General features: G+C 48.1%; 3 protein-coding genes across 3 annotated transcripts; 2 read left to right on the plus strand and 1 right to left on the minus strand.

The window, feature by feature from the left end:
* The first annotated feature begins 304 nt into the window (after positions 1-304).
* Positions 305-3,369, plus strand: GGI43DRAFT_21571 (transcription factor domain-containing protein). Its single transcript, XM_083200264.1, has 2 exons — positions 305-1,647; positions 1,700-3,369. Exons 1-2 carry the CDS (start codon positions 756-758, stop codon positions 3,256-3,258), a joined length of 2,451 nt encoding a protein of 816 aa, XP_083066312.1. The 5' UTR covers positions 305-755; the 3' UTR covers positions 3,259-3,369.
* Positions 3,370-11,985: 8,616 nt separating this feature from the next.
* GGI43DRAFT_390968 (uncharacterized protein) lies at positions 11,986-13,484 on the plus strand. The gene has a single exon (XM_083204381.1). The coding sequence runs from the start codon at positions 12,511-12,513 to the stop codon at positions 13,201-13,203; it is 693 nt and encodes a 230-aa protein (XP_083066313.1). The 5' UTR covers positions 11,986-12,510; the 3' UTR covers positions 13,204-13,484.
* Positions 13,485-16,299: 2,815 nt separating this feature from the next.
* Positions 16,300-18,542, minus strand: GGI43DRAFT_390970 (glutamine amidotransferase subunit DUG3). Its single transcript, XM_083204382.1, has 5 exons — positions 18,400-18,542; positions 18,121-18,203; positions 17,920-18,015; positions 17,092-17,836; positions 16,300-17,017 (listed from the first exon to the last, which is right to left on the minus strand). The coding sequence occupies exons 2-5, from the start codon at positions 18,133-18,135 to the stop codon at positions 16,677-16,679; spliced, it is 1,197 nt and encodes a 398-aa protein (XP_083066314.1). The 5' UTR covers positions 18,136-18,203; positions 18,400-18,542; the 3' UTR covers positions 16,300-16,676.
* Between the last annotated feature and the right edge of the window lie 2,395 nt (positions 18,543-20,937).

A 20,937-nucleotide genomic window follows, 5' to 3' on the forward strand; every position in this document is an offset into this window, starting at 1 on the left:
ACGGCCCTAATCGCCCACCCCTGTTTCCCCATCATGCACCACATGCCTTACCACCCACCCCGTCTGCGGCTCTCACTTGGAGGTCCCTGTCGCTGCAGAGTCCTGGGAGGCTAGTTCACAAGAGGGCCCGAGCCAGGGTTACCGTTTCTGCACGCCCCCCCTTGGAGATGTAATCCCGGCCTCGCTAGTCTCTCTTCATGTGCCAGTCCCGCTGATCTTCTCCTCTTTGTCCAGGGCCGCTGCTCTTACTGCAGTACGGGGATTCATATCCAGATAGCCCACCGCCATCAAAGCAGTCGCCCCTTGCTCACGATCCATGGCACAAGCGCCCCGGCTGCCACTGCCTTTGCCGCTACTGTGAAGTGCTATCCTGGTCATGATTTTTTTCCTGTGTGAGCCACTCCATATCAGCCGGGTCCAGGACTTGTGCCGATTCACACCACACAATATCCGTCCCTCTCATTCATACATAACCCTCATCATGTCCGTCCTCATCTGGCTGCTTTGACACTCGGCATAACTTGCTTCATTGTCACAATCTACTCCATCTTATATTCTCTCTCTATCTCCCTCTCTTTTCAAGTTATCCCTATATCTTCGACTGCATCAAGCATCGATATATATATATATACAATATATCTGCCCCTCCTTTCATCTAAGTTAAGACTCAGAGAATCTTAGCTCCGCAGCCAACCAACAATCTTTGTTATACATATATTTTTTTCCTCCCGAAAATCCGCCGCTCTCACATCAACATGACTGCTCCGTTATCTCAACCTACCGTGGCTGTGGCTGTCAAGGACACCTCTGCTACCATCCGCAAGCGCAGAAGACGCGCCCCTGCTGGTGGTGCCGCAGACGACTGCTTCACATGCTCGAAACGCAATGTCAAATGCGATCGTCGCCGACCTTACTGCTCTCAATGCCTTGAGATTGGCAACGAATGCTCGGGCTATAAGACTCAGCTCACTTGGGGTGTTGGTGTTGCCAGCCGTGGCAAGCTTCGTGGTCTATCCCTGCCCATTGCCAAGGCCCCTCCAGTCACTCGTGAGCCCAAGAAGTCGCCCGTTTCGCGAGCAAGGGCCCATTCTAGCGCCGCTTCATTGTCGACCAACTTGTCTCGAAGCCCCATTGACATTCCTTCAACCACGCACACGGCTTCAACGCCCACTACTCCGGCTTACCAAGTCCCCGCGTACGACTACCTCTCTATCTCACACCACAACCACACCCCGCCGATGACACAGAGCAGCTGGGGATACTCTCCAAGCCTTGTGCACTCGCCAGACGTGACTCCGAGATATGCTAGGTTTCCTCTTCATTTGAGCACTGACGCGCTTTCCTCCTCATGCGAGTCGGTTGGCAGCGAGGTAGACTACCTCTCTCCTCTGAGCCAATCTTATGCGCGCGAAGAGATCCCCTTCAGCCATAGCCCAAACGTCCTGTATGACGGATATCCTGCACAGCACAGCTCTCCGATTGCGCAGAGCCCTCCTACCGTGCTGGTCCTTGACCACTGCCGCGCCCCAACCTCATATCCTGGGCTCGTCTACGCCCCCTCAGAGCCTCACTCTGCCCTCAGCCATCACATGGATCCTTTTGGGTCGCACTTGGGCCACAAACTTATGCGGGGTTGTGAAAGCCTCAGTGAGCATCACATGGCGCCCTGCCCGGCCTTTCCCTTCTAATAAGCGAGCAGGTGTCCCTGAAGTCGATGCGGGTGCCGGTGGTGGTTCCACACCTCGAATTGCACGAAAAGAAATACAACAGCGGAGGCGCCATAGCAGTGGCCAGGTGCAATGGTTTGGACAGGTTGGCTCCAAGACGGATCTGTTGGCCAAGATGCCGTTTTTCATGGATTACTTCAAGATTACAATGGCCCCATCTATGGTCTTTATAGATGGCCCTCATAACCCTTTCAGAGAACACGTTCTCCGCCTTGCTCTGCACAATCCAAGTGTGCAGCATGCGATTTGTGCCTTATCGGCTTGCAATTTGCGGATGAAGAGAAGATTGAGCTTGGGATACGGAACACGGGAGTTGCTTACAACACTGATGCTGGAGAAGCAGGCTTCTGAGGCCACTCCAGGGCCGGAGATTGAGGATCAATCGCTATCTGAAGAGGTGCAGCATCGCAACCTGGCTGTAGATCTTCTGAATCGGCAACTAAGCGACCCAATAAGATCACATCACGACTCAGTGCTTGCAACGATCCTTCTCTTGTGCCATTATCGAATGGTCGAATCTGGCGTGGCAAAATTCCATACCCAGTTTGTGGGCGTACGCCAGATTCTGGCCATGAGGAGATCTCGAGAACCAGCCTCATCCAAAGACTCTTCATGGATGGAGACTCTCTTTACCTACCTCGATGCCATCTCAGCCAGCATCAATGAGCGAGAAGCGCAGCTGGCGCCTGGTTTTGAAGGCGTGTCTCCTGATGTGCAGGATCTACCTGAGGGATGCGAAAACATGATTGGATGCGACCGAACGCTATTCAAGACAATTGGGAAGCTGGGCCGCCTCAATCTTTTGTCTCAACATCGGTCTGTGCAAGGTATCAATGAATCGATGCCATCTGAACAGGACAGCGCGGGCGAGGCATCAACCCCAACTCCACGATTTGATGGAAATGGCTTCGGTACTACACTCAATGATGACGAAATGCTTGCTTCTGCAATGTATTCCTCCATCTCCTTTGATGAACGCCGAGTCATTTTTTGGACAGAGTGGAGAGCGGCACGAAAAGAGCTCCAAGATTGGCAGTTTGACGCATCTTCATTGGCCAAGTCACTTCCAGGATCACCGACTACAGGACAGGTCCGGGACTTGGGAGCTGTTTCCGAAGCATTTCGATATGCAGCTTTACTCTACTCCGAGCGCCTTGCAAACCCGCAGACATCATCGACGCATGCCAACTTCCAGAATCTTGTTAGCCATGTTGTTCATCACGCAACGAGCTTAGAGACTAGCAGCTCCGCAGAAAAGTTTTTACTATGGCCGCTGTTTATTGCAGGGTCAGAGTGCATTGTGGAGTCACAGCAGAACGTTATCCGTGAGAAATGTCGTGGTATCATGAGTCGATCTGGCTACATGAACAACCTGGCAGCTCTTGACGTGTTGGAAAAACTGTGGTCAGGGGAGATCAAGAACGACGCAAAGCTTGACTACTACAACGCTATAGGAACTGGCCGAGGGCCCTTCAACTGGACCAAGTGCCTTGGCGGACCAGGCGCCGGGGTTGAGTGGATTATGTTTTGATATAAAAAAATTTCCTTGTTTTGATTGTACATATTTTTGTGGTTTTTCTTTCCTTTGTTTTTTTTCTTTTTTGGTTAATCACTTGTATATGGTATTACGCGATGAAAAAATGGGCATCAGTTTCTGTACAATAGCTTACTGTCCTGCATGGACTTTGATGATGAGCGGCAATGTCTGCATGTACTGTATTCCAGTTTTGGGAATCTCAATGAGTTAGTTGCATTATCTAGCGGGTATAAACAGCTTGGCATAACCTTGGCGTTTTACAACAATGGAATTAAATTTTTGATAACTACCAAGAATATTGCTTGAAACTCCGTGGTGAATTCTAGATGCAGATGTTATTCGGCGATGGAAGAACAAATATGCATGCATAAATCGATTTTATCTCGCCGAGATAGCTGTTATCGATGTCACGTTGACTCTTGTGCTGATACGATAGGATAGCAGATTACGGTTCGTACGATACTGGCATATCTGCTCGAACTGGTCACGCTAGTTTTCGGCGATGCCGGTTTCAAAAGTCCATAGCAAAAGGCCCCCATCTAAGAAAACGGGTGAAAACGGGCAAGCTGGGCGAGGACGGCCGTATTCGCGTCCACGCAGATGGAGAGAGGTTTGAACCCCCGGCTGCAAGGCACAAGGCGCCAGGCACCAGGCACTACGATACTACTCACTGGCAAGACAAAAATAGACATGGAAGAGGGGATTTGATATTAGTTCTTGGGTAGCACTGCTCTCACATGGTTTGTACTACGTGGTAGAATACGGTGGCAGCGGTGCTGATGAGAGAGTAGGGGGGCGTGTGGTGTTTGTTGAACGGGGCCAGCCGAAGCTACCAGATTGACAGACACCCGAGAGAGGTCCGAGAGAGAGAGAGAGAGAGAGAGGCGAGGTTGTTTTCAAAAGGGAAATAGGATGATGACATGGAGGGTGGTCGTTGGCCCGCCGTATCTTGGAGGAATTCAGATGGATGTACGGCGCATGTGTTAGCTTAGCTTGGAGCGACCATGAAGGGTGTGGCGTGTAGCACAAATCTAGATATGATATTAGCGCTGTTTTTTCTCCTACTTGGGGCACTAGTAGCGGTAGCTCTGCTTTATTCCCTCTCAATCTCTTTGTTATGCCTAGTACTGGCACTACGTTTTCCATTGTGGGAACGGAAGATTGATTCGGCAGATGGCTCAAAGTAAGCGGAATAATTGACGAGATAGCTCGCAGTAAGCGGAATAATCAAGTTAAAAAAGGGCACGGATAATTACGGAGCTCAATAGACGGTATTGTGTATGGCAGCGGGCGCCAGGACTTTAGTAGGAGTGGAAGGGAGAAATAAGAGAGAGCGAGAGAGAGCGAGCGTGAGGTGAGGCTAGTAATGGCGAGCTAAGCTAGGTGGACAGTCGCGTGGACGGACAGCGATGCATTGTGAGATTTTCAGGGTCCCTACCTGCTCGTTTGTGATGATCTCTCCGTTTCTTGAAGCTACATCCAAGTAGGTTGGTTGCCTATTTCCACTTTTGGTCAAGGTTTTTACTGATTGGAGATGCTGCGGATGGGGGCGTGAGATGGAATGGACGGATGAAGATGTGATAATGGATGGTTCCATGGCAACAAGTCGGCTAGCTAGCTGGGCGTGCGGTTGCTTGTTCTTTGGGGCACATGGAATCTTTATCCCGTTATTAGTATTGTTTAGTAAGTCGATGTAACGCGGCTCACCCGTAAATAATGGATGACGGATCGGTGAGGGTGAGGCACATAGAATGAGAGAGAGAAAGAGAGGGCTTACAGTAGCTACCTTGGTAAACGGGTCGGTAGACGCTCATCCGCAGGCCGACGGGACGGTTCGGGGGAGATGCTGGCGAGAAAATGCTACGGTAAGAAACTGGTATGGGATGATGAGGTGACCACGTATTTTTTCCGTGATATGATACTTTTATTGGTCCTCTACATTTTCGGATTATTTTCCTCCTCTTTTTCTTTGCTTTTTGCTTCCCTCTTTCCTTGTTGCTCCTAGTTTGCTGCCGTAAACTGTGCTATTTTGCGTGATATATGGAATATCCCGTCTGTTCATGATTCAAGCCCGCGAGACTAACAATCGTTATTCCAAACGCCAAGGCCCCCCCAGCACTTCTCCGCGGCTGAACTCTGCTGGTTGGTTTAGCAGAGGGCGGAATAAGGTCGGAGGGAGCTGCGGGTACTCGTCGGCTACCGATACGAGTACCGCACATGTAATCGGGCAATGATACTGTGAACGGTAAGAGTCCTACTGGGAACTATGCAGTGTATGCTACCGGGTTTATTGTCGACTGCCTAGGGGGCTGGCCGGACCAGCAGGCAGAGATGGCAGAGATGCAACATGGCCAGGCATTGGTGTTAGCCAGAATGAACCAAACGACGATAAAAACTCCGGATCTTTTCATGCATCGGCCTTGGTTGCTGGAGCTCATTGGCTGACCCGGGTTGGGCGGGAAAAAGGGTAGACCAGGTGATGGAGAGGGCCCTAGGAGATATCAGATCAAAGAAGAGGGCGTAAGCACAGAGATTGCGGTGGCCTGAGCGCAGGGCTTACTCTTTTTTGCCTTGTGGAGGCGGATTTGTTAAGTGCAAGTGAGGGGAAGGGCCATTATTCATTCGTGTAAGAATCGTTTAGTTTCTGCGACGTGTCCTACGGGATTCTGCCTATGTGGCTGTATACATGTATACTGTGTAGTATCGTGAGTTTTGCTTTTTTCTACTATTTTTGACTTTCCAAGTCTACGAAGCGAGTTTCTTAGTGTTGGGTGCGATTTAGGTTATGCAGATGCATGTCCCCTGGTGCCTGGAGGGTGTATAGTTATGGTTGCTGCTCCATAGCCGAAGGCCTTGCCATGATGTGATTCGAAGCCTCGTATATGAAATGGAGAGCTTTCTATCAAGCTTATCGGTTGGCAAAACGCAGATCCCCAGGCCCAGACCGGCTGATAAAAGACAAGTAATCAGGCAAACCTCGCGTCTATAAAAAAAGAACAATTATAATATGGCTATGCCACATGGCGGAATAATGTCGCAGATCACCATGCGATGATTGGTGTGCTGTTTCCGCGGGAGGACTAGGGGCCGTTGAAGATGGGACACCTTTGGTAGCATATCGCATATCACCTTTTACGCGAATTGGAAAAACAGGCGAGTGTGGGCATTTTTCTTTAGCCTCTCCGTACCTCACCAGATATTACTATACCAGTACGCACAAGAACCTTTGCGGACGCCCTCCGCCTCGGCACTTTTACATGGGGGATCTGCTCACTAAAAAAGAACTGGAGAACGGACAATGCCACTGGCGCTTACACCGTCCAGCAAATGCCGTTGGATCACGGCCTCTCATTGATGGGCACGATCTGGGGGAGGAGGGAGTGATTCGTCCGGGGGCGAAGTTACTGTAGCTTCACCGTCCTAAACTCTGATTGTTGCGAGGCTAATGGCTTTAGTACTGCACAGCATGAAAAGACAGACGCCTCTTCCTGTTGACCTTACTCCCTAAGCGCGTGAATAGTGCGTAATCACGCATAAAACGTGGCTGTGAGCCATGTTGCCTGTACGGAAAAAGTTCCCCATCTCGGTCGACCTTGATGGTTTATTTTTCCATCGTCGAAGGACGTTTGAACCTAATGCAAGGCGGCGTTTAGATAAAAGATTGAAAAAAAAAAGGGCCGTCCCAAGATGTAAGCATATAGGGCGATAAATCGGACGCTCCGTTAAAATTTATGGGCAGTGCTCCATCGACGGCACTAAAATGACAGTGGAAAGATCCAAAATTTTCCTAATCAGGGGCAAGCGAGGTGTTTTTGTCGAGTCGGATTCGCGGATGGAACAACGTGTGGCTGGCAGCCGGCGTTTGAACTACGGGGAGAGTCCGTCCGAAGGAGCGCGGAAAGAAAAGATTCTGGAGTTTCGGTCGACTCATTTAGTTTCGGTAGTTCGAGTCTTAGCTGTAGATTAAGTGCCATTTGCTATACCGAGGCGTGGTGGCGTGAGCGACCGGACCGGACCTGGACGAGAGGAAGCTGTAAAGCATGATATTAGCTTGGCCTTTTCATCGTCAATGGCATGTCACTGCATGGCATCGAAGCCAAGGCGGTGGTGGAGAGCAAGAGGGGTAAAAAAGGGAATACTGTAAAACAAGAGTAAGGTGAGTTTGACGCGATGTAATGCCATGTCGTGCCATGCGTTCCGGTGCCCAGGTACGGGATAATAGGTATTGGACAGAGCATTGAAGTTGTGATTTGCATATCCGGATGTGGAAATACCTGGCTTCATGCGTGAACGCTGTATAATACGGACTGCGGGAAACTAGTATTCCCGAACGTCGGGAAATACCTTACCCTCGGGATGTTACGTCGCTGGGAATCAAAACCGGCCTATTTCTATACGATCTCTCTGTCCCTCTACTATTAATCTCTTTTAGGAATCTAAAGCATGTGAAGTGATCAAGAAGGAAAGTCCTGCGGAAAAGACGGCCAAAGCGTTTCCGTAGTCTCACCGTGAACGCATCCAGAGCTGGAATTGGATTGGATTCCAGGAACACGGCACACGGCACGTGGCTGGCCAAGACTACACATCTAATAAAGGCTAGATTTGTATGGACCGTGGTGACATCTAGTCAGTTTAGGATACTATGCTTATACTGCTTTCGGGAGACTGACTCGGGAGAGCGAACATCAACGGGTCCTGCAATCGACTAGCTTGGCTTGATATCTAAGACCTATCGCCAGAAATATAACGGCACTAGGACCATGGAAGGAGGTCCAAAGTGTCTCACAAAACACTTACAGCAGTAGTCTCGGTTGCCCTGATCCACGGACCTGGGCCGAGAAGCAAAGACCACCTCAAGGTTCCTCCCTTCCAGCCGTAGTAGCTGCGGTTGTGGCGGCGGCTCTTTTGGCCTTGCAACCATACCTTGTCCCGTTGCTCCGGGGGCACTGTAGATGCGTACCTTACGAGTGCCTTACTTGGGAGCAGTTTGCTTGTTCCCTGTCCAGGTCAGTAAAGTAGGCTATGTATGTACCTTGCCCTGTATCAAAATGCCTGTCTGGCCGCGTGCCTCGGCTGCATATTCGCCTCTTTTTTTTTGGCCCTGTATATGGCAAGGCTTACATGTGCTTGTTGCTTGTAATACCAGCATCCCAGAGGCTTGGGTATTACAATCCATCCGATGGAGAGATATACATCAAACAAAACAAAAAAAAAAAAGACAAAACAAAAAAGCCACTTTACTTTCGGTCCGGCAAGGGGAGCCCAAGAGACGGAACGGACGAGGGGAGAGGCGTATCCATCTTTACTGGTGGAGCGACAACTCGTGCAGCCCTGGACCTAGTCTCTTTCGCCTTGCCGGTCCCTGTTGCTCTCGAACCCGCATGATCACAGAGCAGATAAAAGAGAATCATACTGTACACGACTTGTAAAAAAAGACCATTGACTCAAAAAGTGGCCTTTTTTTGCGCGTATTTAGCATGAATAAGGTGATGGCGTCAAGGTAGAACAAGGGGCGTTAAAACACCGGTCAACACCAGGGCCGGCGTGTAAGTCGTCGAGCAACAGTGTCAATCCGCAGCCTTGAACAGCAAGGGTCTCAGCCCCTACCCCCTGGATAGCTGCTGTCAGAAATGGACTGGGGGAGTCTCGCCTTGAACTTTGTAATTTACTTAGCCAGGGGGAAAGGGACCCCTCTCTAGCCTGCTTTTGGGAATTTTAATCGTGGACTGTTTTTATAGAGTAGAGCAAACGGCGGCCGGGCTGCGGCGGATCTGCAGATTCCACCAGTGCCTCTCTCGTCTTGCCCCACGAGAAACCACCACACAAGAGAGTTATCTGTAGGGGGATGAAAGAGCGTGAAGGGGGAGGGTGTGCATCATTGTGCCTGTGGCTATCTCGCGCTGCTAGTTTGTTTGTGTGTAACACACACTTTGGATTTGTGACCGGACATGCCATATCACATCGTGTCATTGTTGGCGTTTTGTGGCCTCTCTCAGCTGCTTCCCCTTGCCTATTTCGATACCGTTTTTTATTTTACAACAAAGTCGAGCGTAAGACATGGTTCTATGTTACATAAACCCACCCCCTTCTTCTGCCTTTAATATTGATTTTTGCCCTCTTTACATGGATTTTTACGCCCTCTAATTATAGGTCAATGAAGATACTACCATTCCTCTCTCCTCCCCCATATTTTCTTGACGTCATTCATGTGACGGCGAGTATGCTAAAGGATTCACCCCGACATGTGTAATCGCCCAAACAAGAGGCGGCGTATAGAACGGGGGGGAGGGATAAAAACAAAGTGCATCTAATTAATACTACCTTTGACATGGCTGTGCCTGCTATGCTGCCGCTCCTGCTGCTAGGTTCTTACTCCGCAAAACCCATGGCTTGATTGGTGCATTGGGGACCTAGTCTCGCTGCAGGAAGAGAGTCAGCTGTCTGTGCCACTGCTAGTGATGCTCCGTGTTATCGTTGTACTGTAGTCTGTGTAGAGGCGCGGCACGGCACAGTAGCGTTGCGCCGTTGTGATGTTGGTCGTTCCCAGATACCCGTTTCTGACCTGGCGCTTTTTATTGACGGAATAAACAACTTCCATCATCCTTCGCAGAGGCTTCTATCTTTTCCGCCGTCCGCCAATCAGCCAATCAAGGTGCCGTCAGCCACTAACACCGCCCGCGCCTAGTTAGCGAGTCAAATCACCCCAAAGCAGACTGGTAGGTTCAATTTATCGATCAGCCATCTCGCTAGAGCAAATCCTCTTTTTTTGGTCCAACCCCGTCCTGCCAATCACTAATGACAGATGATCCATCATGGCTGTGGCTGTCGCTGCGTGGGAGTGGATGGGGGCAGCCAGAGCCATGTTCGTCAAACGGCTCCGTCTCACTCACAGCACGAGCACAGGCACATGCCGACAGCCCCAAGGGACCCCGGATGGTTGATGCTGTGCTAGAGTACAAGGACACCAAGAGACAGCTCGGCTGTACTCCGCCCAAGCTGTTTGCACCCTCTGGGATATGCCTGCTTGCCTTGCGTCTCTTGTCGAGCCTTGGCTGTCTGTCCAAGTGTCTGTGCTAGCCAGCAGTCCCTTGATAGCATCTAGCAAGGCCTCCTTGCCCTTTGATAGCAACACCCTCTTTCCAGGGCCCCCAGCTGCCTTTTCTCTCATCGCCCCCCATGGAATGGGCTCCATATGTAACCATCGCTAACGGAACTCGTCGTGAAGCTATGCCAGTGGTTCATCTGCATCTCTCCATCACGCCCCCATGGCTCTCGCTCAAACCGATGGACTTACACGCTTGCGTACAACCCTGCAGCGAGTTTAGTCTAGCATACATACCTATACTGGTAATACTTGTAACTCGCTCAAACCCCCCCTGTTGAGCATCTTTCTGAACCCCTCTCTCCTCCCCTTCCCCTGTATCTACCCATTTCTCTCCGTAGTCCGATTTTCAAGGTGAGTTGATTTGAGCTAGCTAGGCAGGGGAGGGGGGGTTTGTCGCCGTCCCCGGCTGCTGGAGGAAGACGAGCCACGTGATGGCGAGAAGCCGTTTCCCAGCACCACTGTCTCGATTCGTTCGTCGGCTATTAATGTTACATATGGGTACAGAGTTGTATTAGAAGTATGGGGTGCATCACTAGGCAGATGCCTTTCTGTGGGCTGGGCAAAAAAACATGCCAGTTTGCATGTCATTCCATAATTGCGCGCGATTGTCAAACAGCAAGAGTCAGTTAGAGTGACATCGTCGGGTTCCGCCGATGCAGTTTATCGTTAGTTTTGTTTCGTTCTGAGCAGTGATTTATCTGTATGAGGTAAAATATATCAATACGCAATGACTCTTCCAGCAATCCGTTGGTTAAAAATATCGTTGCTACTATTACTTTGGCGTTGACTGAATGAGTGGCAGCAATTCAGACGAGCCGAGTTCTTTGCCGACTCAGCATCTTAACTCCGGGTCGGAGTTCCCATGGGCCTTCAATTCTAATACCATTACTATTTAAAATGTATACGCCAATTAAGAACAATGTTACTACTAATAGTATCCAAAATAGCCCCCCGTTGCCACTATCGTCAAACAGAGCATGGTTGCCTCTTCTGTATGAAGCGCCCTCCAAGGCCTCGTAACCAGCTCTTTTTCGCCTACGGAGTACTATAGTTTTGTAACGACACTTCTAGCTTCTTAGTCCCCTTCAATATCAATTACGCCCGACGTGGCCCCGAGTGTGGAGGAACAAGCGCGTCGGGGATAATCGCCTACCCCCCTGAGCTGTGACGCGACAAATGGTCCGACAGGCCAATCATGAGCCTCGCTCTGCCGCAAGTTGATGGAGATGGACATGGAGCCGGTCCGGTTGCTTGTCCCGCATAATCGATTTGCACGGTCCCTACCCCCCCATGTTTCCCTTTTTTGACTGGGCTCTTTTTTTGTTTCTTCTGGGATAAGCTTCAAAGCTCCCTCTCCTCGCTATCGGCTCATTTGTTAGAGCGGTATGTATTCTTGGAGTCCGTGCTCTCCTCATGCTTGTATAGAGCCTGGTATAGAGCCCTGAGATGATATGTGTTGTCAACAGCTTACTAGCACTAACATTATACGATTATACGTTTTCCGGGTAACGAGTCTGTGCGATTTGATTCCTCGCATCTTGACCAGGACAAGGCCTCCCCTCCCCTACTGCGCATCGAGTGGTCAGCAACCGCCGCGCACGCCCTGCCTGATATGATAACCATAACCGCCGCCCTCTCCACGTTGTGTATTAGTCCTAGGATTACAAGTACATACTTCTGACATGCCGGCTGCGTCTGGGTAAATTGCCCGTCTACGTAGGCATTATAAGCGCGTGGTTTAATTCTCACAAACCTGGCCTGGACCTGCTATTCCTTGCCTTGTACGCTGTATACACTTAGTTCACTTACACGCGATGCAACTCCGGCACGAGACTTTTACCCAGACCTTGCCCTGTCTTTTTCGCCTTTTGCCCTCTGGGCTTTTCTTTTTTTAACTATTTGCCCTGTTAAACATGCACCGTAGCATCTCGGCATCATGAACCCAAATGACTCGTAATGCACGCCCTACTCTAGTGGCCGCAGTGCACGGCGCACATCGTGCTCCTCCATACGCAGCGCAGAGGACACTTGATATCAAAGTGCTGCAGCTAGGAACATGCAGTAGTTGCATGTTTTAGAGCAAAACAAAATTCCGTATATGGCTTGAGCAGCCTTTAAGATTTGCCGCCGCGTTTGGGGTTATGCCGTCAGCCTCGTCAAGCCTGATCGACAGTAGCTTCAACCTATTCTCCGCATTAGTCCGCCACCCTCTCATGCCTCAACTCAACTTCAGCCAGAGCCGAGAGAGGAATTTTCCGTCAACAGCAAACGAGGTCGGCTCTCGTCCCGGAATGTCTTGGCCAATGTATTTGCTCCTTTGCGGCTTGGGCTTACAGGATGTGTTACCACCGGAAGGATTGTTGTGCCAGCGGTTGCAGATGCTTATGCGCATCTCACTAACGCCCTGCTATTTGCGGATGATATGCAACCGTCATCCGAAAAGATCTGGGCTCCTTTTTGCCTCGTCGTTTACTTTTTCTCTCTCGGATTACTTTGTAACAGTAGCCGACTCTCACCGTATGCTTACTCACCCTATTACAGAGCGTTGCACTACATTACATATTCATTACATGCAGCGTCCAGTCTCACTACACACAGCCTCTCTTCCCGATCCTTGTTGCCCGCATGCCGCCCAAAAGGGTCCAACTTGCTTCTATTTCGCCCCCTTTCGGCAGCGCCCTCCCTCGCCGACTAATATCCCGCTGTGCAAAAGTTCGAGGGCGGCTCGCCGTAAGATTACACGCTTCGGAGCTCGTTTACAGCAGAAGCGAGCACAGTTCGCACTTTTGTTTCCTATCTGGTCCATGCCACGCACGCCCACTGAGTGTTGTTGATTAGTCCTCGGTCGAACTAGAGCATGCAGGACACATAGACAAAGAAATACTAAGAGGAGATAATGAAGCCATCCAGAAAGGCTGTACCCCCACTAACTCCTCCATTGTACTAAAAGAGGGTAGCGTTTAAGCATCATCACAAGTTTGTCTCCGTTCCTGGGCTGTAGCGACTCTTGCTGAGGCGAGATAAGACAGAGAGAGGGAACTGCGCAGGCCCGGCTTCATAGGGACAAATGATAAGAGTAATAATAATAAAAATTCTCAAAACATTCTAATCATAAGCGTTATTATAATCACCATCATAATTGTCGTTATTACTGTAACAATGTGTGCATCTTTCCATAAGGTAGCTCAATTGCCCTTTATCCGCAAGAGGAAATGCCGAGGCTGGGGAGCAACGGCTGAGATGGTGTTGACAAAACAGCATCGCATTTCCAGTAGCTAATGGATATTATAGCCCTGGCAAAGCTCGAAATTGTCGTAATATGAGATGCTACACAATGCGTCGTACTTCGCATCGTACTTCGCATCGAGCACAGACATCATTGTCTCATGAAAACTAATCGCTTCACCGTATTTTACGCTCTTATTTCCGCGCTGCCCCGATGCCCCGACGGATAAGGCTTCCGGTCAATGCATCGCCAACACCCAAAGCCCTAGGCTGGGATGATCTTCACCGAAACTCTTTCATCTATCCCAAGCGGTCCCTATTATTCAAAATTTATCGCTTAAATAAGTTCCCAAGAACTAGGTCCTCGGAATTCACAGCCGAGGCGTCAAAGCTGAAGCCAGGCGAAGCAAGTATGGCCGAGAACACCGGGCGTTTCATGTAAAACACCCTACCTGCTGCGCTCTTCGTCTCCGAAATAAATAACGGAAAAAACAGAACAAAACAAAGCAGGTTCTAGTAGCACGCTAGAATCAATCTCATACAACGTAACAATGCATTAGCTGCCGGTTGATAATATTCATGGGGGCAGTCTACTCCTTGCTGTCATTGCCAGCCCCTCTCTTCTCTGTTTGGGGGGCCTCTTTTTCCCAAGGCTCACGCATCCCCTCAAATCAGCGCACAAGACACACATCGACTGGTGCTGCTTTAGCCGAGCTTCACGTTTACAGTCAGACTAAATAGCCTGCGGCGCTTGTGCGGGTTGTTTTTGGAATCTCCTCCGATGCGCCTGACAGGTCATGTTCATCTTACTGCGTAAGAACAAAAAAAAAAAAAAAGACAAAACCCGACGAATGGGGGCTGAATATGGCCAAAAAAGGGGGCGAATCTGGTAAAAATTTGGCTTCGGCACTCGTTAGCTTTGGACCCCATAATACGGCATATGCGTGTTTAGTATTGCTTTCTACATGAACGACTGCATGAGTCTAGAACTCAACAAGTGTAGTCTCAGGAGGGTGAGATCTTCTACGCCCCTTCGACATCGTCTAGATACTTGAGCCGCATCTAAGGATCGGCCCATCCGATGTGGATAACTTCACATTGCAAGATGGTTTAGTCCACTCTTTAGCAGGCTTTTCTTGTGTAATATGTATGTATTGGGTTAAAAGACTGACAAGCTATGAAAGGGGTAAAATGGAGAATCGACGATGGGACGAAGAGAAAAAAATCGCATGATCTCTTAGTTTATAAACTCACACCAGATGAGAAAATCTGATATCCACATCAAGGTTGGCATAAACTTCAGCAATCAACTGGGTTAGGCCAAATCGCCATCTTGGCGGCCGTTGCTTTCTTTCAGGGCGCTTGATCCAAAATCTCACAACACCAACTCGACTTCCCAGGGTGTCCATGGACTTACATGCGATCTTAGAGCAACACCACAAAGACCCGCTGGTGAAAACCATCGTAGCTTTCTTGCCAGGTTTATAATTACGGGTATCGTAACCCACATTCCGGGAATGTTTGTTTCTTTAGCGTTGCGTATTCTATAAACGATGAATTGATGACATCTCTAGCGAGATTTAGCTCGAAGCTGCAAACTAATCGAGGCCCCTAATATCCTTGTTTTGCCACTATCTTGCCTGTCTTGTGATAATGGAGCTCTCCTGAATTCACCTAGGTGAATGAGTGATAGGGGCACTCGTGACAATGGAAGTTCGCCGAGGAGCTGCAATCGAATACGCAGTCAGACTGGGAAAATGAACCGCAACAGTAGCATCTGAAGTGGAGTTTAATAGTACAGCTGAGGATGATCATCAAGCTATGTAAGAGAGCCAAGAGACGGTGGAGGCTTCTCAGTCCAAAAGGACCGAGCCAGGTATGCCGAAGTGTAAAGCCCGACGGAAGTGATGGAACGGATTGTCAAAGATGTGAAGAAAGAAACTGTAATAATAATGATAGTATTAGGAAGCACGGATTTGGTATATCTATTCATAGCTATAGACGAGAATGAGATTAGAGAGACACTAGAACATATCAGTCGCAGTTCTGTGCAATAGTTAGGAACAAGTAGTATTCACAATAGAGAGAGCGAAAAATCGGTCTATTATTTATATAGATTATAGAGTTTTTAAATGGAATATTGCTTATTAAACAGCATTTAACTTACCTTCTTCCACTATATCTATATATCAATATACTAAATAGAGAGCCAGTAGCATTTATTATATTACAATATAACTATACTACTATAATATTATATAACAAGAACGAACTGAACGAACTGAACGAACTGAACGAACTGAACGAACTGAACGAACTGAACGAACTGAACGAACTGAACGAACTGAACGAACTGAACGAACAAGACGAACAAGACGAACAAGACGAACAAGACGAACAAGACGAACAAGACGAACAAGACGAACAAGACGAACAAGACGAACAAGACGAACAAAAGAAGGAAATAGAGCTCTTTCCCGTAATAGGTGCATATAATTAGATTAAACAGCCTATACTCTTTATATAACTCTATAATAGTGATGTATCTTATAATTTATAAGACATTTTAAAATTTAAACTTGACTTGTAAATATTTTTTACAGTAGCTTCTACTAAAATGGGCGTAGGACTCTACGCTGGAGGATTAACAAGTTACTTACTTCAATGGAGATATGTAAAGTCAAATCTAATGAGTGAAATTAAACCTGAGTTTCATTGTTGCTAAAATGTCTGATTCTATGATAAAACCGCCCGATTACGTATGAATGGGAGGTTAGAAGAATTCGCTATAAAGGATGCTTGGAGAATATGCAACAGATCAATTCAAAAAATAAGTATATAACGCCGGCCAATTCAAAATGTCGCTAAGTATACTAAATCTAAATCCCAATTCCTTTCGCTTTGAGGCTTATGCCACCTATGCATCTCGTAAACATTGGTCTATCGCTTTAGCAACATATGATGAGTGCTATCGAGACATTGTACACTCAGTCGTAACGTAAAAACTTTCCTGATCCTAAAAGCCATAGGAATCGGTTATTGGGCTCAAAAATACACTGTATGGAAACACTCTTACGGCTCATCAGCGCGGCGGTGAAGCCAGATATTGCGCTGTTTGGAGCTGAGAGGTGAGTCGTGATTCCCGAGAAGAGACCGGTGTAAGTGATCTTCGCACTAGATCAGGGCTGAGACCGCGAGGAAAGACCGACTGAGCGATGGTCTTTCGCGCGCTGTCAATGCTAGCCGGGCTTTGAGAACCACTGGTTGCCTTTTCGTTGGTAATGAGGCCCTTTGCCTGGACAAAAGCGCTAGAGCGAACGTGATATGGATCTCCTTCGTAATATTTGTCCATGATAGGATGAACCATGACAGTTTGCCGGTGAATTGTCAGTATCGAGTTGGTGGGAACGTTGACCCAATTTTCTAACATTGTAGTGTTAATACGTATTTTTGGTTAAAAGAAGTGCGTGCATCCTCATGTCTGTTAACATTCTTACCTCTTTCAAACGTCAGTGGCTCACTTGCGACGAGAACAATATCGCCCCCCTTATCTTTTCTGTCCATTTGATACTGTCTATCATCCGGTGAAGGGGTTCTCGTAACCCATTGTGTTCCAGACGAGTAGTATAGACTGGCGGCCTCATCTTTGGAGCTGCTAATGTAGCGAGTGCAGATGACGCTGTGGCCGTCTGTTACCGCAAAGTTCAAGAGACTTCTGGTATCAACATCCTCGTTCTGCAGGATGCTTTGCGGAATGCTGTCGGTTAACTCGTTGATCTGAGCAATCGTCTCCTCCATGGCGGCACGTAGCACTGTTGGCCCAAACCCATTGACCGGGCATGCGCTTGGGTCGTAGCCTGACTGCTCAAGCGTATTGAGAAACAGGGCAAATGCCCATTCGCTATCCGTTCCTCCCTTCACACCGAGATACCACTTATCCGCCAATAAGCTTCCTAGGCGTCGTTTGATATGTTTCCAGCCGCCAAGGCCACCGTTGTGCATCCACATCAAGCTTCCATGTGTGAATGGGTGGCAGTTGTCCTCGCTTAGGGAGCCTTCGGTCGTTGCTCGAACATGGCCGAATATTAAGCGAGATGCTGTCTTGGAGGCGATGCGCTGAAGATTCGTGCAGTTCCACGCGGGGATCGTAGATGTGAACAGGCAGGGTGCCGACCCGAGTTTAATATCGGTATAGAAGCCTATGCCAAAGCCATCGGCGTTGTTTTGGCCTCGTCGCGTGTCCTATGGATATGAAAAAAAGGGCATGTGAGCCAAATCTAATTGTGAATTGTGGCGAGGAGATCAAGGAGGGAGCTTTGTCTTACGAGTCGTAACCGTGAATCAAATGACTGCTTAAGAATCGAATGAGTCGGATCGAGGATTAATTTCGACAGCAGGATTTCGTCGCTGCCTTTGTAGACCTAGATGTCGACAAAACTTGCGTTAGCTCTGCTAGATCCGATCTCGGGATAGAGATCTCGGGATAGAGATCCTTGGTGTTTGCGGTTCCCTGGGCAATGACGTACCAAGAAGCGGCACATGGCGGGCAGTCAGAAGCGGCGCTGAGATAGTGGCTTGGTAGGGTCGAAGAGCACTGGACGACGAAACTCTGGCGATATCAATCAGCGACCAGCAATTGCAGAAGCAACTGAAATATGCACAAGTACGGAGAACTATGGAGTTCGGAGGATGAATCATAGGACAGGATGACACCATTGCGGATCGAATTATGCCAGCGACCAGGCCTTGTTGGGCTAGCCGGGAGGAAAAGATGGGGAATCTGTACATCCGCCTGGATGGCTTACCGCTTTAGTAGGTGTCAGCTCCTCGGAATTGAAGGATTAAAGGATTCATATAAGGACGCTGTCTTAGGCGTGTGTTCGCTGCAGGTGAGTAGAGATTGGAGTAAGTCAGTAGTAGGACGTGTCTTGAGGTGTAGAAAAGTTTGAGACGAGATGGCCAGTGCTGAAAAGAGGAGGTGCACGTGCTAGTACAGCAAACATGTGCGTGTACTTGTACTCTACTAAGGTATGCGGCGGCTATCGGTGGCTAAAGATGCAACGGCCTTTCCTGTAAATGAACGTTGAACTCAGCCTATAACCCTGCTATAGGCCTAGGAGCGTCGTAAAATTGCCACGGATGAATTTTCTTGACAGCTATGCACGGTGGATATTCTGACGTATCTTGGATTATGCTGCCGTAGGATTGGTAAAGCGTTCGCTATAAAACACAAGCGGCAGTGTTGCAGTAACAGGCGGTATTTCTTTATGATCATCTGGATTGGCAGCATAATAACGAATCAATTGGATGTACTAGCATCTTGTATATGCAGCCCCATTGAAAAGCTTTTCCAGTTTATATTTCTTTCGTACTTCATCTATCTCTCAATCATAATATACCCTGCTTTGCATTTTGCCATCATTCATGAGTCTAGTGCCTTTGAAGAGTCCTTGTTTATTCCTGCCATGAACAATATGTTCCATAATTGGCCCGGTCTCTTGAAGTCTATCACCCTTTAGAAATAACTCTTAGATTGCATAATATGCATAATATGCATATTGTACAGATATATATCAGCATATATTTGTTAGGATGCTTCCTAGATCGGTCGAGCTGTCGTAATGAGCGCTATATATACTTCATTCGGTTTCCCATAAGCCAAAACATACAATGGCGGATTGGTCCAAGAGCCAGCGTATACTGGCCAAATTCATAATGCACAGGCATATCCAATGTCATGGCATTCTCAAGCTAATTGATCGTCTCAGCTTTATTTTTGTCATTGGTAAAAGGGAAGTATCTGTGAATGGCAACGAATGGTAGCCTCGCTCTCCATCTAAATATTCGTTAGAACATCCAGGGTATTTAATAAAGAAATAACTTACATTTCGCGCATCTTCATCGTTAAACTCATCAGCACTGCTAACGAAGCTAACCGGTACGCGCGAGTAGTAGCTAGAATGCTGGATAGTTGTCGGCGTGTCATTCATTATACACCACCAGCGACGGCACGATAATTGAGAGAACTGCGGCTCTTAAGGCATAGTTTGGCTCGATATCCTGGCTTTCACCTTAGCATCTATTGACCAGGCCTTGCTACAAACTTGGCCCAGCTGATTGCAGTCGTAGATATAAACGGGGCAAACTTACTCTGCTCACCCGCTGGGTGTGGCCCAATATCGGCCATTAACTGCATCTTTTTCTCTTCGTGTACCTCTCTGAAACTCATGTGGCTTCTCTAAGAGCGAATAGTAGGGTTTGTGCACACTCTGCTGCCGAATATGATGTCCATAGGGGAAGCAAATAGGAGTTTTCAAAGGCACTGGGCTCGTACTTTGCAAGAAAAGACAAACCAAACTGTATACATGGCTAAGAAAGAAGATGATGAATAAAAGAAAGTAAGCTATAGGGAATGGCTGTACACATAGAAGATATCCTCAACGGGTTGTATAATAGCACATGATTCGTAATACATTCCGTTTGCATGATTCGACATTCTCTTGCAAAGACGTTCTTGAATACCGTTTACGATTAGTCATGCAAGCAATGACACATTCACAGCCATCTTTGCCTAGTCACTCGCTTTCCACCTTGAATGATCTCTTCCCGTGGGTGGCTATATCAGTCATGCTTAATTTAATGACTTGAGATATGTCTTTGCCCTGGAAAGGTGGAGGCATGAGAGGATTTGGAGCTTTACCGCCTAGTAACTTTCACCAATTTCTATATCAATAGAGTTTATTATTTTCTTCTGCTGACTCTAGTATCTCTACTACCTAACTCTACTAAATACATTACATTTGGAATGGCGTCGGCAAGCCCACGCGCATTTTGCAACCCTCTTCTTGGCGTTCGTAACCCGCCAACGTTTCCGTCGAAGCTTGAGGAGACGAATGAGAGCCCCTACGACTTCATAAATAACATCAGCATATCTAGTAGTTAGGATGTCGATACTTCCAATTGAGGATGAGCAACGCTAAATCCGGTGCCGCCGAATAATACGACCGTTCTTCAGATGGTAGGAATGGCGTACCGCGACCACAGAGGCTGCGATAAGATGTGCAAAACTGTCTTGATACAAGGGGTTTGGACGGAAAATGTGGCTGTCCTGGAGCGTCTATAAAGATCCCAAGGATAAAATCACAAAAGTCCTCATATTAACCAAGCCTGCCAGCAATTGCCATACCCTGGATGCTCCTAGTCTTGTGACTGCATCACTGTCAAGAAGATCCGCCAAATCGAAACAAGCGGGCAAGACAAAGTCATCGCTCGTATTCAACCTGAGAGCAATTAACCTTCCTGGTTCGCTCATTCAAATTTGGATGTGCCTTTACATGCGTACG

Source organism: Trichoderma evansii (assembly GCF_050947405.1).
Source record: "Trichoderma evansii strain SZMC 28006 chromosome Unknown GGI43scaffold_1, whole genome shotgun sequence".
NCBI lineage: Eukaryota > Fungi > Ascomycota > Sordariomycetes > Hypocreales > Hypocreaceae > Trichoderma > Trichoderma evansii.

What these genes read in the sequence shown, in the direction of transcription:
- GGI43DRAFT_390968 (XM_083204381.1), top strand. Translation starts at nt 12,511, where the DNA reads ATGCCGTCAGCCTCGTCAAGCCTGATCGACAGTAGCTTCAACCTATTC.
- GGI43DRAFT_390970 (XM_083204382.1), bottom strand. An exon ending in TTGATTCACGGTTACGACTC is followed by an intron (nt 17,837 to 17,919) that starts GTAAGACAAAGC and finishes TCATATCCATAG; the next exon opens with GACACGCGACGAGGCCAAAA. An exon ending in GCCACTGACGTTTGAAAGAG is followed by an intron (nt 17,018 to 17,091) that starts GTAAGAATGTTA and finishes CTACAATGTTAG; the next exon opens with AAAATTGGGTCAACGTTCCC.
- GGI43DRAFT_21571 (XM_083200264.1), top strand. Translation starts at nt 756, where the DNA reads ATGACTGCTCCGTTATCTCAACCTACCGTGGCTGTGGCTGTCAAGGAC. An exon ending in GCGGGGTTGTGAAAGCCTCA is followed by an intron (nt 1,648 to 1,699) that starts GTGAGCATCACA and finishes ATAAGCGAGCAG; the next exon opens with GTGTCCCTGAAGTCGATGCG.